The 13,340-nt window shown below is 39.4% G+C and overlaps 1 protein-coding gene across 1 annotated transcript in view; it reads right to left on the reverse strand.

Moving 5' to 3' along the window:
• Positions 1-250: 250 nt before the first annotated feature.
• The window catches only part of LOC107296374 (leucine-zipper-like transcriptional regulator 1), a 22,921-nt gene continuing 9,831 nt past the window's right edge, over positions 251-13,340 (reverse strand). Inside the window, exons 2-8 of the mRNA XM_015825718.2 lie at positions 12,742-12,963; positions 11,076-11,155; positions 7,785-7,863; positions 6,908-6,954; positions 5,384-5,504; positions 5,089-5,275; positions 251-4,415 (exon numbers count right to left, since the gene is read on the reverse strand). Of these exons, the coding sequence (XP_015681204.1) occupies positions 3,731-4,415; positions 5,089-5,275; positions 5,384-5,504; positions 6,908-6,954; positions 7,785-7,863; positions 11,076-11,155; positions 12,742-12,901 (1,359 nt within the window). The 5' untranslated portion in view covers positions 12,902-12,963 and the 3' untranslated portion in view covers positions 251-3,730. The remainder of the gene's footprint in view (positions 4,416-5,088; positions 5,276-5,383; positions 5,505-6,907; positions 6,955-7,784; positions 7,864-11,075; positions 11,156-12,741; positions 12,964-13,340) is intronic.

The raw sequence follows: 13,340 nt of genomic DNA on the forward strand, positions 1-13,340 counted from the left end.
TGATTTCTCAGACATTTCCCTGAGCCAAGGTAAACCCAATGCTCTTATGAACCTTGCCAATATTTTTAAAAGGGATGAGAATATTTAGGATGACACTTAGCTCCTGATGTAGAGATGAATAGAGGTTGGAGAACATGGTACTGTTTGACTATTATCCAGAAAGTTAGCTTTGTTACCTTGAATTGTCTGGATAATCCTAACCGCTAGAATGCTGTGTGCTGACCTTTTTTAAAAATAATAATAATCCAACGGCTGTTGTCATTTTATTTTACTGACCTATTTTACCACAGCTGTGACAAAAACGAAAGAAATTAAGTTAGGAATTGCTCTTGCATTACAATATCACTGCCTCGTTTGGCAATATATTTACTGACTTGATCCTTACTCATTTAACTGACAGAATTTTCCAAAACACGTAACCTATTTTCATTTTTTTAAAAAAAAAAAAAGTAAACTGTAATGTGGTATGGAAAATGGAATACTATTATTATTGGCACCACATTTATCAGTGGGTAAAGTCTTCTTGGCAGATATGTACAAAGACATGAAATTACAGCTATCACACAAAGAATTGTAAAGCCTTTCATCAATAGAATACCCTCCACTGCAGGCTTCAGGTCTCTAGTGGGGCATCTGGAAACTGCCTTAGCATCTCTTGTGATTGATTAAAATGGACCAAAACAGCAGATTCTTTTGCTTTGACTAATGAATGCAAAATTGCAATTTGCGTTTATTTACTGTTCACTATCAAGCTGTCCACAGATGCTTAAGTTAGTTTGTATTTCTAACAACAATCCTGTTTGACTGCTGAAGCCTTTCTTCCAGCTTACAGTAAGGTAATTATGAAGTTATTCCTACAAATCCAATTTGCCTGCAACATGCATAAAGCCGAAAGTCATTCAGATTTGTCTGTATTTCTTCACATGTCACACGCTACAGTACTTGTGTCTCTGGGCAAAGATGCCTCAAGTGGAACACGCCTTGTTGCTCCACCTTGTTGCTCCGTAACTAAAGTTTCTGTGATTATTGAGGCGGAACAGTTTGACTTCTCTTATTAACGCTAATCATTAACATTCCTCTTGGAGCAAAATGTTCACCCGTTCTCTGTGAAACAGAATGCATGTGGAGTGACTACAGAGCATTCTGCCATAACATTCCTAATGTGATTAATGTTTTGATTACAGATTCCTTTGTTTTCACATGTTCTCCCTTAATTGGACAAATTTACTATGAAGTATGTAAGAACTTCTATTTTGATTTTTTTTAAAGAAAAAGCTCAGACTAACTACTGTATTTGTATCTTTTTAAATGATGTAGTTGCTCAAAGTATAACTTATTTTTTTAAGTATTTGTGTGTGCGCACGTGTGTGTGTGTGTGATAAGTAATGCCAGATGTAAAAATTATGCTAGAATGATTGCGCTAAACACTGTATAAGGGAACAACAACTGTGATTTGTAGACCACTTGGAATCAATCAGAAAGTTGTAGCTTATTTCTAAATACAACACAATTGTACAAAATGTCTGCTTAAGTGTTTTTCTTCTAGCAGAACAATGCGCTAGCATTAGGGACTGCTGATCCACGTATTTCAGAATGCTGACAAAATCCTCTGCTTCCTTAAGGATATCCTGGTTTGGAGTAATATCCTGCTTTTCGCAGCAGAAGTGACCCTACATTTCTACTTCCTGGTGATAACCTAAGTGAATGTTAAAAATAGTTGCAATAAGGAGAGAAAAGGAAGGCAGAATATTTGACTTTTCATCCCTAATGAGCATACCAATCAGCATACAAATAAAGAATCAACCACTCATCTTGTTTCCCAGCTGTAAAGCTACAGGAAATATGTCTTACAACATGTCAAGTGTTCAGTCTTCTCCAGCCAAGCTGCAAATCATTCAGCGAGCATACATTTTTGGCTTTTTTTCTCTCAATATGCCACCATTACAAAATCAGAAATACATACTTTTAACAAAGTAAAAGAACAGTGAATAACATAGATACAAAATTAAGCTAATATAATTTAGTTTTAGTATAAGAATTCGTGCAGTATAAAAATATAATTCATGTAACTATTTTTGTAGCATATAAAACAGACATTTGCTTAAGAGGAAATTATCAAAAAGGCACCATTCAGGCTTTTCCTGATGCTGTATACTTTGTGATTTTTTCTTCTCTCAAAAATTAAGAAAGGGTAACTTCAGGGGATCATTTTCCCACTGTGTAACATATTTCATATAGACTGTAGTTGAATGACTATTAGCAAAATCACTTCCGACAGGGCTGTTGATGGTGCAAAATAAAAATAAAAAGGAACAAATGCTTAAATGGTTTTGCTGATTTCCAAATTTCCAGAGTGAATCTGGATAAGAGGCTACCAGAAAAATCCCAGAGCTAGTTCAAAAAGAAGAAAAATGGTGACAAAACTCTTTTATACTCTTGTCACAGAAACTACATGGACATGTCTATGAAATGACACAGAGAGGGGGTCAACCCAGTGTGGATTTTTATGTCAAACTGGTAACATTAAATCAGTAAAATACTAGGCCAGCTGAAAATCATTTTCCCCTTTCTATGCTGCACAAACTGCCTCTCCCTGGACTGAAAAGTTGACAATCCATGTTTCACTCTCAATGCCAAACTTCACTATATAGTTGGCTGTTTGCCAAAATCCTTCGGCTGTGATTTTGGAAACAAACATGTCTAGGCATTCTTGGTAATGTGAATTTCACAAGAAAAAAAAGGACATCAAATTATTTCTATGTGACATATGTAAGGCCCAGTTGTGCTTACGTTTTCCAGAACAGTGGTTGCATGCCTAGTAAGGGACATGATAAGAGGATAGTGTATCGAAAAGATATACTAATAATCTGATGTCATCCATTACATATTCATGAAGGGAGAGTGCTGTAATGTATAAGTAATTGCCTGCATGCTGCTACTCTAGGTAGCAGGGTCAGAAAAAGCCACAACTGGAGAACCTTATTTCATATGAATTAAGATTGTCTGAACTGTGTGCGAACAGACACAATGACTCTTATAGATCTATAAAATTATACGGCTCTGGCACTTTAACTTGTATTGGAGGAGCTAATATAGGAGCCTGATGAATTTCCTATTTAAGGAAAATGCAATTTTAAACAGTGCAGTACAACAGCTAAGCATATGCCAACAAACACACACACACACACTGTACAGTTCAAATATCATTTCAACTGCAAACTCAAGAATATAGAGAGCGCAAGCACCTGCGCTAGCCTGTTAGGTAGCCAAACAATTGTTAATCTAACTATATCAGAATCCACAAGATTAGTTTGCAGTGCAAATGTAGAATATTGGGTTTGCTGAATAAATGATGGTTAAGTTTTAAGTTTTCCTTGCATAAGCATGTAAGCCTGTCATGCAAACGCAGCCACTGAACTGAATTACGATTACCTAGCTTAGTCATGGGAATTATTTTACTGTATCCTTTATACAGGCAATTTGCAAAGGGCTTTGAAATGGCGCGCACACACACGAAGAAATGAATGCAACCAATGGCTGCTGTTGCTGCTTCCTAATCATAGTGCCCCATCTACATCTGCTGAAAAAATTCTCACTAGATGTTTTATGGATTCCCATGTATTTCAGGGTCATAAAAAGTGTGAATTTAGGTTTCATGCAATTGCAACCAAGAACTGTCAAGTGGTTCTTCCTAGGCGCTGACTTCACTGAGCCTAGGCATGTCTGGTATTTAAGTTCTGTTTAGTTCAATTTGCCAAAATGAGATTGTAGAGGAGCTGGAAAGAGGTCTACCGCCAACAAGTAGCATCACAACAGAGGATTCACAAATGTCTCCACATTCATTTTTCAGCGAGCCCAAGCTTGACCTTCCATCTGTTAGATCCATGGTGGCAAAATCCTGTTCCTTGGCAATGTTGAGATACGAGGTTCTTTCTTTACACAGCCACTCTGCTGCCGGATCTGAATTCAATTCTGCATTGGATGTGGTTTGATAGGAAGAGAATCCTAGAGAATCCCTTGAAGACTGGCAAAAAGTTTTCATTTCTATGTCGGAGCCACCCTCATTGTTGAGTATCTGGTATGTAGGCTCGTCGCGAAGATGCTCACAGAAACAGGTGTGCTGTTTAGAAAGAGTCAGTAGCTTGGAACAACCCTTTTCTTTAGACTTCCGGCAGCTAAGGGATCTCAGTGGGCAATCAGCAGCCCGTTGGAAACCAAATCCAGTTGCCAGCATCTGATGGTATGCTTTGGATGCAAGTGCCACTGGGCTAGGCAATTTTTCCCACATTTGAGATGGAAAATGATATTGCCACAAAGTACTACTTGGCTTAGGGCTAGAAAGGCCTCCGCCAAGGACTAGCATGGAATCTTCCAAGATTAAAGCAGAATGGCCCACCACTCTTGGAGGTCCCTGGCTGGAGGCAAAGACAGCAGAGATAAATCAGCACAAGGGTGAGACTTAGGCTCATCAAAATGGGCTCAACTTCTCAATGCTTCTCTCCAGTCAGGCTAATGCAGGGAAAAGTCATGAGAAACACTTTTCTAGAGTCCACCCCAAACAGTTCCCATAAATTATGCACTCGGGTATTGTTAAAATGCACGGGAATATTGTCCATGCTCCTTAAATTGTCTTCTCTGTGCAGTACTGGCTATTATGATACTTCTGTCACTTCAGTATTTCTTTTTCAAAATGCAAATACTATCCTTTCATAACTGGGCAATGGCCCAAATAAAAGGAATGAACCACGTAATCAAAAGCATTTGTTTCTTTAAAAAAAAAAACCCACTCCATTCCAAAGGTACTAGAAACTTCAACTCTGTATCAGGGTTTTTCCTGCCTGTGCCTTCCCATGCCATTCAAGTCCCCTTTAGACAACCCTCTCCCCGTTTTCAATTGATGGGCAAACATCTGTAAATCCCAGCTAACATAACTGGAACGTTGTGATGCTAGTCTTCATGGGCTAAAGTGTAAAAGACTGACTTGCTTTTCTGTGTGACTCTAGGAACAATTGGCAGGGGAAAAACAGTTTTATCTTCACCCCTTAAACTCCTTTTGCAACTGCTAGTGAAGTACTTTCAAACAGTTACCTTCTCCTGATACTGGACCAGTTGGTGGCTATAAAATCCCACATCCAGAAGTCCTTCTGTTCGCTCAGTCCCATTAATCCTCCAAACAAGTACATGCCATTGCTATAAACCACAGCAGAATGACCATGTCGGGGACCCGGGCTACCTCCACTGGATGCAACTGATACAGGGGCCCATTGTTTTGTATCTGAAGGGAGATGATTATTAGAGTTCATTACCTTTTAAACAGATAAAATACATTTTTCCTCACATCTACCATTATACGCTATGTGGCTGCTGAGAAAGTTTAACTTACCAAAATTAAAGGTCCAGAATTCTTGGGAAGCACCTTTAATGTCAATGTATCCCCCATATATATACATATTGCCCCTGTAGACTACTGCACTATGGCCCTTCCGATTAACAGGAACTTGAAGCTAGAGATGGAGAGAGAAGACAAAATGGAGCAACCATCCTTAATTACTGTTGCCATCACACCAATAAAATCCAGGCAGATATCCTAAGGCAGGCATGTCAAACTCGTGACATCACGTGACGTCGTGCGACGTATCAGAGCTTTTTCGCCATTGCCGGCAATGGGGTGGGCGTGGCTCCGGTATGATGAAACCGGCCCGCGGGCCGGCAGTTTGACACCCCTGTCCTAAGGAATTCATACTGGTCTACTCACATGTCCTCTCAAGCAGTTCACATTTTAGCAACATCCTTCAAAAATAGTGTTCCTTTCCGGTTTATTTACATGTATCCCTATAGATGGAATTGCACCACTCAAATGACTGAACATCTCCATAAATTAAGAGCATGAGCGTGCATGTGTATGTAGATATAAAGAGACAGATGGAAAATAGACAGATTCTTATAGATATATTATTATATATTAAAACTATATTTTGTGGAGAAGGGAGAAGAAATGACCTGAAAGTTTCCTACAACATACAGATGATGTTCTCTCCTTCCACTGCTAAACAGAAAGAAAAATGGGAAGTCAAAACTGTCAAAATATAACTTCTGGCTAAGTCTGTGGAATCATGTTTTAAGGAAAGTAGAGGGATCCAGGGCTTTTTTTGTCATAGAACGCCCAGAATGGAGTTCCAGCACCTTTTTTGGATGGAACCTTGTAGAGTAGGCAAGGCGGGTTGTATGAAGTGTGTGAGTTCCGGCACCTTTCTTTTTTACAAAAAAAGCACTGGAGGGCTCTATGCATGGATGCTCCACATATGTTTTGTCCAGGCCCGCATACAAACCCATGCTCCTTTATTGGCTAGGATTTGAATGGGGCTCTTTTGGTTGGTCTGAATTGGAATTGTAGTGGTGCAGATGCCTTTTGCTCCCTGGGTTTCCAAGCACAGACTCCACATTTAATACAGGAAGTCTGGTATGCCTTTTCCAGCTAACAAAATTTATTAAAAAGCATAAACTTTTGTGAACTACAGCTAACTTAGACACGTGCATAGGGTGGGCTAGTCTGACACAGGATTTAAATTGCAGGGAGGAGGGGAATGGGAAAGGAAGGCGAGACAGGTTGGTTATGGGGAAACTCCAGTAACTAACACGGAATTCAATCTGCATACATAAAAGTAATTGTAGCCAAAGTACCATTCTTATTTCAACATTCAGAATTAAAGAGGTTCATTTCCAAATGGGAAGTGTGAATAATGGGAATGTCCCAGAAAACCAAAACCAGCAGCATCTTAAACTTACTCTGCTACCTTATGGCTATGGCTGAAGCAGTTTTCAAAGTCTGTAACCAAGCAAGCTATTTGGTCAACAAAGCAACAGATTTCATGGATGATTCACTATATTTAGTTTTGTTATTCCTTACCTCACCCTCTACTGCTGGGAGCCGGCAGGGTATCCACTTGGTTGCATCTGCAGGTGTATAAAATGTCAGTCATAGCATTAACCACAAGAAGGTGCTACTGTTCTACTTGCAGTGCTATGCAAGCACTAAAAGGAGAGATGACAGGAAAAGTTGCAGGCTGTATTTCCTTCACCAACAACACACAATATAAATACAGCTCCAAACACAATTCTCAGAAGACAGCGAATGGCAATGTTCTCTTCATTTTAGGAACTGTTTCTAAACAGCACCAGGCAAATATCATCACAATCTAGGGCTCTTCGTGTGTGTCAGATGACAATTCCCTTGATTCCCAGGTTTCGGGGTATCAGTCTAGGTTAGCTCAATTTTAGACAGAGCATTTATCTGACTCACCTTCTGAGGGGGGGAAAAATACAGTATCTACACTCAAAAGTGATTTTTCAAAAGGCAACTGGATTTTTTTTTTCCTTGAGGAAGGAGAAAGCATTTTGTTTCTCATCCAAGAAGCTTCATCAGTTGTGATGGAGGGGGGGGGGGTGTTCTTCCTCAAGAGAAAGAAAAAAACCATCCAGTTGCCTTTTGAAAAAACACCTTTGAAACAACTATGACCTGGATGACTGAGGATCTCCACAGACGTACAGTATGTACAGTATCTCCTTAGATTGCCATTTAAGCATTCAAGAAGAGGAAGAGAAAATTATTGGTTTGATATATTCATCTGTTCCTCATCTACAACCTTTTCCAGAATAGGCTGTACTTGAATAAAAATGCTCATCAAATATATGCCTTTTCTCAAAATATTCACCCTAATACAAACTAGTGCATATTTATGAAATACATGCATAAATATATCAGAAGGATGAAATTTGTTCCACACCTGTGTCATACATCCATAAAGGATTTATCTTCTGTGTGAAAGCTGAATCCACCATTCCACCAAAGATATACAGGATATCCTGCAAATATAACAATTATTTTCCAGTGAATCACATTTGCATTTTCTACAGTTCATTGCCATTTAGTGCAAGATTCAAACCAAATTCTTAAGCTGAACCTCAGCAGAAAGCATCATTTCTTGGTTAAGCTTAGTACAAACATTTTCAGGCTAATATAACAATATCAAGGAGCACTGCAAATTATAACTTGTCTGTATGCCGGTATCAAATGGTTTTATGTTCTTCTCAAAGCCATGCCATCAAAAATATTCAACCATGCTTCAGTATGATCTTCTAGCCCATCAGCAAGGGAGGCAAAGAACGGATTCAAGTCTTTTCATTACAATAACCAGTGACAGTGCATTTTTCAGCAAGGATTAAAACCTAAACTGTTTACTTAAAACATGTTAACTTCAAAAGACAGGTATTGATAGTGTTATGTTAACAGTGTTATACAAAATGCTACTTGTGATAGAGTTGATTTAAACGTTTCCTTCATTAAAGCTACAACACACAGATTATTATAGTTGAGCAAGCCTAGCCCACCCACCCCCTAAAATCTAATAATATTTTAGATTATACCATTTGGGTTCTACAAGCCAATCAAAGTGGACCTCTAGTGGATTATAACTGCTGGAAGCATTTGGTTGGCAAAAACTATGGTACCAGTCTGGCAGATGATGATGATGATGATGATGATGATGATGATGATGATGATGATGATAAAGTTGGAAGGGACCTTGGCGGGCATCTGGTCCAACCCCCTGCTCAGGCAGGAAACCCTATACCATTTCAGACAGATGGCCGTCCAGTCTCTTCTTAAAAACTTCCAGTGTTGGAGCATTCACCGCTTCTGGAGGCAGGTTCTTCCACTGATTAATTGTTTTTAACTGTCAGGAAGTTTCTCCTTAGTTCTAGGTTGCTTCTCTCCTTGATTAGTTTCCATCCGTTGCTTCTTGTCCTGCCTTCAGGCGCTTTGGAAAATAGCTTGACTCCCTCTTCTTTGTGGCAGCCCCTGAGATACTGGAACACTGCTATCATGTCCCCCCTCGTCCTTCTCTTCATTAAACTAGACATAACCCAATTCCAGCAACCTTTCCTTATATGCTTTAGCCTCCAGTCCCCTAATCATCTTTGTTGCTCTTCTCTGTACTCTTTCTAGAGTCTCAGCATCTTTTTTACATCGTGGTTACCAAAACTGGATGCAGTATTCCAAGTGTGGCCTTACCAAGGCATTGTAAAGTGGTATTAACACTTCACGTGATCTTGATTCTATCCCTCTGTTAATGCAGCCTAGCACTGTGTTGGCCTTTTTGGCAGCTGCAGCACACTGCTGGCTCATATTTAAGTGATTGTCCACTAGGACTCCGAGGTCCCTCTCGCAGTTACTACTATTGAGCAAGGTACCCCCTATACTATACCTGTGCATTTGGTTTTTCTTGCCTCAATGTAGAACCTTACTTTTTTCACCATTGAATTGCATTTTGTTAGATAGCGCCCAGTGTTCAAGTCTGTCCAGATCCTCCTGTATCTTAAGCCCAACTGCTCTCCTGAAAAGTCTTTTTAGCAACTTCTGCACAAGAGCTACTGTTCCAGAAGGTTTTAAAAAGTGGTCTTAGAAAAATGTATTTGATTATTCCTCTTAGCCAGAGGGTGTCCAACCCCGGCAACGTTCATCATTCCCTCTCTCTCACAAGCCTAATCACAGCTGTAGTGATAGTAATAGGTTATGGCTAATTGAGACCATGTAAACAGGAGAAAAGTGACATTAGCAGACAATACTTTCTAGGTGCACATATTTGAAGAAATCCACTTTGCAATCTAAAAAGGGTCCTAGCCTTTACCACACTTTCTTATAATAGTTTAGCTGACTTGCAGGAAATCCTGCTACAGGGAAAGGAGAGATCCTTCAGATGCTGGGGGGGGGAAAAGCACAACCCCTAGATATTCCTAACTTGAAGCAGGGGGCTACAGACTAGACCAGTGGTGGGATTCAAATATGTGAACAACCGGTTCTCTCTGTGGATGATGGGACTTACCAAAGAGAATACTTTAAAAAGAAATATTTGTTTGAATATGGTTAAAGAAATAGAAAGGTTTTGGAATATATATGTCACTCTAAGAGGGATGAATTCTCTAAATATAATATAGTATGCTTTTTTCTCTTTTTTGTTCTCTTTTTTGATATGAGTAATATAAAAAAGTTGAAATGACTTAGATAAAGGAAATGTTTTAGATATTTAAACATGATTGAATTTAAGAAAATTATAATGGATAAAAATGTTTTGAATAAGAGTTAAAGGACTAGACTGTTGGGAAAAAATTATGTGTTTGTTATCTATCAAAACAATAAAAATTGTATTAATTCAATGTTTGCAAAAGAGGATATTTTGGGAAAAGAGGAAATCAACTAAAACTATTGTGTGGATTGTGGATTATAGAAATCAATTGTTAGTGATTGTTTTACAAATGTAACCCAGACAACACACTGTTCACCAATTATTAAGTGACTTATGTTTTAAAAAAAATCAATAAAATATCTTACAAAAAAAGAGAGATGCCAATAAAAAGGGGAAACAATCTACAGGTAGCCCCCGACGACCGCTTATTTAACAATCATTCAAAAGTTTCTGAAGGAGTGTTTTATAGCCCATAAAGCACTTCCAGCTCTGGCTATCATCAAACATTATGCCATCCCCTTCCCCCAGCACTCATATCAAGACTGCATTTCAGCTCACACTTATTTTGATTGGAAGCCATCCAGAGTTGATTGTAAGATGGGTGACAATGACATGGTCATGTGATCATGGGATACGGTAACTGGTCATAAATTTATTTATTAATTTCAAACTTTTATATAAACTTTTAAATTAATAAATAAATTTACAACCAGTTACCAATCACATCACCCATGATTTGCAATGTTTTTTGTCAGTTTCCAGCATTATTTGCTAGTTTCGGGGGGGGGGGAACCCGCCCATTTAGTAGAATGGATTTGCTTAAGAAAACATGATTCATCTATTTACATGATTCATCTATTCATAGTTCAGATTTACAACCACATTATTTGCTTAATGACCATGGTAAAAATGGCCCCAAAATCAGCTCCAGACACATGGCTACCTTGACTTACAACTACAATAATCTACAACCAAAACTCCTGTCCCAACTGTGATCATAAGACAGGGATTACCTGTACAGTGATTTATAGCTAATTGGCTAATATAGCTTGCCTGATAATCCACCATTGTGTGCTCTTCCAGTTCTTCTGGGCCATCATTTGAATTGTCCAGTTTCTCCCATTCATCGCTCACTACAGTAGAAAGAAAGCATATGATGACATCAAGGCAGCTTTTTGATTAGCATTTGCCCTTGCTCTCTTTGGGAATTACAACTTTCTGCAAATCAAATCACATCCTGGACGTATGGGGCCCTTCCAAAAAATAGCTCCATTTTTCCCCCCTTCCTGAACACTTAGCTAAACATGCAGTTCAAATGCCTCCTAGTATCTTTTTTATTTTTTCGTCCCGCCGCTAGCAATCTGCAAAGAAATATAGGGGATAACATCAGAACACAGGATGTGTTTGACATTAGAGAGGGAGGAGAAGAATTGGCTCAGAGTTATACTCCTTTTGGCTGCAGACCGATGCATTTTGAAAATATCACTTCAGCCCTATCTTCTTGGCACAGTCAAGTATCCTGTGGAGTCCCAGGGTTCTCATGTTGTAATCAAGTATTCTTAAAATCCAATTTGGATCATTTCCATTCCCACTAGGAAACCAGCATTCCTCTATTCCAGTGGTTCTCAACCTTTTTAATGCCGTGACCCCAACCGGTCATAAGTCGAGGACTAAACCAGTCGTAAGTCGAGGACTAAACCAGTTGTAAGTCAAGGACTTTCCCTGCCTGGGAGCGCCGCGCATGCGTGGTTCCGCCCCCTGCGCCGGCCGAGGCGTAGCTGGCAAGCGGCAGAGACGGAGCAGGCGACCACCAGCTGGCCCAGCCCAAGGGAGGTAAGGCACCCGCTGGAAAAGGGGAAAAAAATGGCGGACAAAAAAATGGCGGACAGCCTTGCTTGGCGGCCCCCATGAAATGGTCGATCGACCCCAAATGGGGTCCCGACCCACAGGTTGGGAACCACTGCTCTATTCCTAGGTATAAAGCTATTATTCTATTACAGTTAATCCTCAACATACGACTACCGCCGAGCCCAAAATTTGCATTGCTATGCAAGAAAGTGGTTAAAAGTGAGTTTTGCTCCATTTTATGACCTTTGTTGCCACAATTGTGAAGTGAACCCCTGCAGGTGTTAAGTTAGTAAATCGGTTGTTAAGTAAATCTGGCTTCCCATTGACTTTACTTGTCCGAAGGACACAAAAGGTGATAACGTGACCCCGAGGCACTGCAAACGTCATAAATACTTGCCAGTTGCCAAGCACCCAAATTTTGATCGTGCTGCAATGGTTGTTAAAGTGTGAAAAAAGATCATAAGTCACTTTTTTGGTGCCATTGTAATTTCAGTCACCAAACGAATTGTTGTAAGTCAAGGACTAGCTGTACAGCAGCCTACCATTTTGGATACATTACTTTTTCAGCCACTGGTGTAGTAAGTGAGGTCTTGCTGGAATTATATCATTGAGGCTAGCCATCTGTTTCCAATGGGCATTAGCTGGTCACCTCTTCATACAAGGTAATGTGAAGGCAACAAAAACAATAAATAAAAATGGATTTGATAACCGATCCATCTAATTATATTATTAAAACAGTCCAGATTATCTTGCTCGATAGTCTCTGCCTGATGGCTATTTCAAAAACAGCAATATTCCGACAGGATTGCATGATTGCAGCTTCAGGCATTTCTTTTCATAGCACAATAAAACCAGAAAGAGCGTACCTTACCTATTTTGAACCTCCAGAAATCACTCAAGCTAGTATTTCTCCGGCCACCATAAACATAAAGGAACCCCCTACAGATGCAGCAAGCATGTTTATATCGATTGCAGGGAGAAATTTTGCTCTGTTCCACTGGGTTCCATGAAAGTGCCGTTTTCCTTTTCATCCCCGTGTTAGCTGGAAAACATATCCATGTGGAGACGAGGCCCGCCAAACAGTAACTCCAAGCTAAAAAAGGAAAGGAGCTAAGAATGGAGATAAGGAGGCTACTGCAATCATTTATTTAATTTACTTATTAATTCAATTTGTATAGACTCACCAGAAGTGACTCCGGATGGATGGAAATGACATATATGAAAAATGTAGACACCCACATTAAGAACTAAATAGTATAAAACACAAATACACTGTACAAACTCATAGGTGAAGAGAGGATAAAAATGGGCACCTCAACAATGGAACCATCTGGGCATATCTGTGGTTCTCTTTACATGACCAAAACATCACTCAGACTACATGTGATGTCTGTGATGTTAAATATATCATATGAGCAGAGAGAAATTGGCCCTGTTCATATAGTACAGCATGTTTTATTATATCTAGTG

This window comes from Protobothrops mucrosquamatus, unplaced genomic scaffold (genome assembly GCF_001527695.2).
Source record: "Protobothrops mucrosquamatus isolate PMUCROS unplaced genomic scaffold, P.Mucros_1.0 scaffold2767, whole genome shotgun sequence".
In the NCBI taxonomy this organism is placed as follows: Eukaryota; Metazoa; Chordata; class Lepidosauria; order Squamata; family Viperidae; genus Protobothrops; species Protobothrops mucrosquamatus.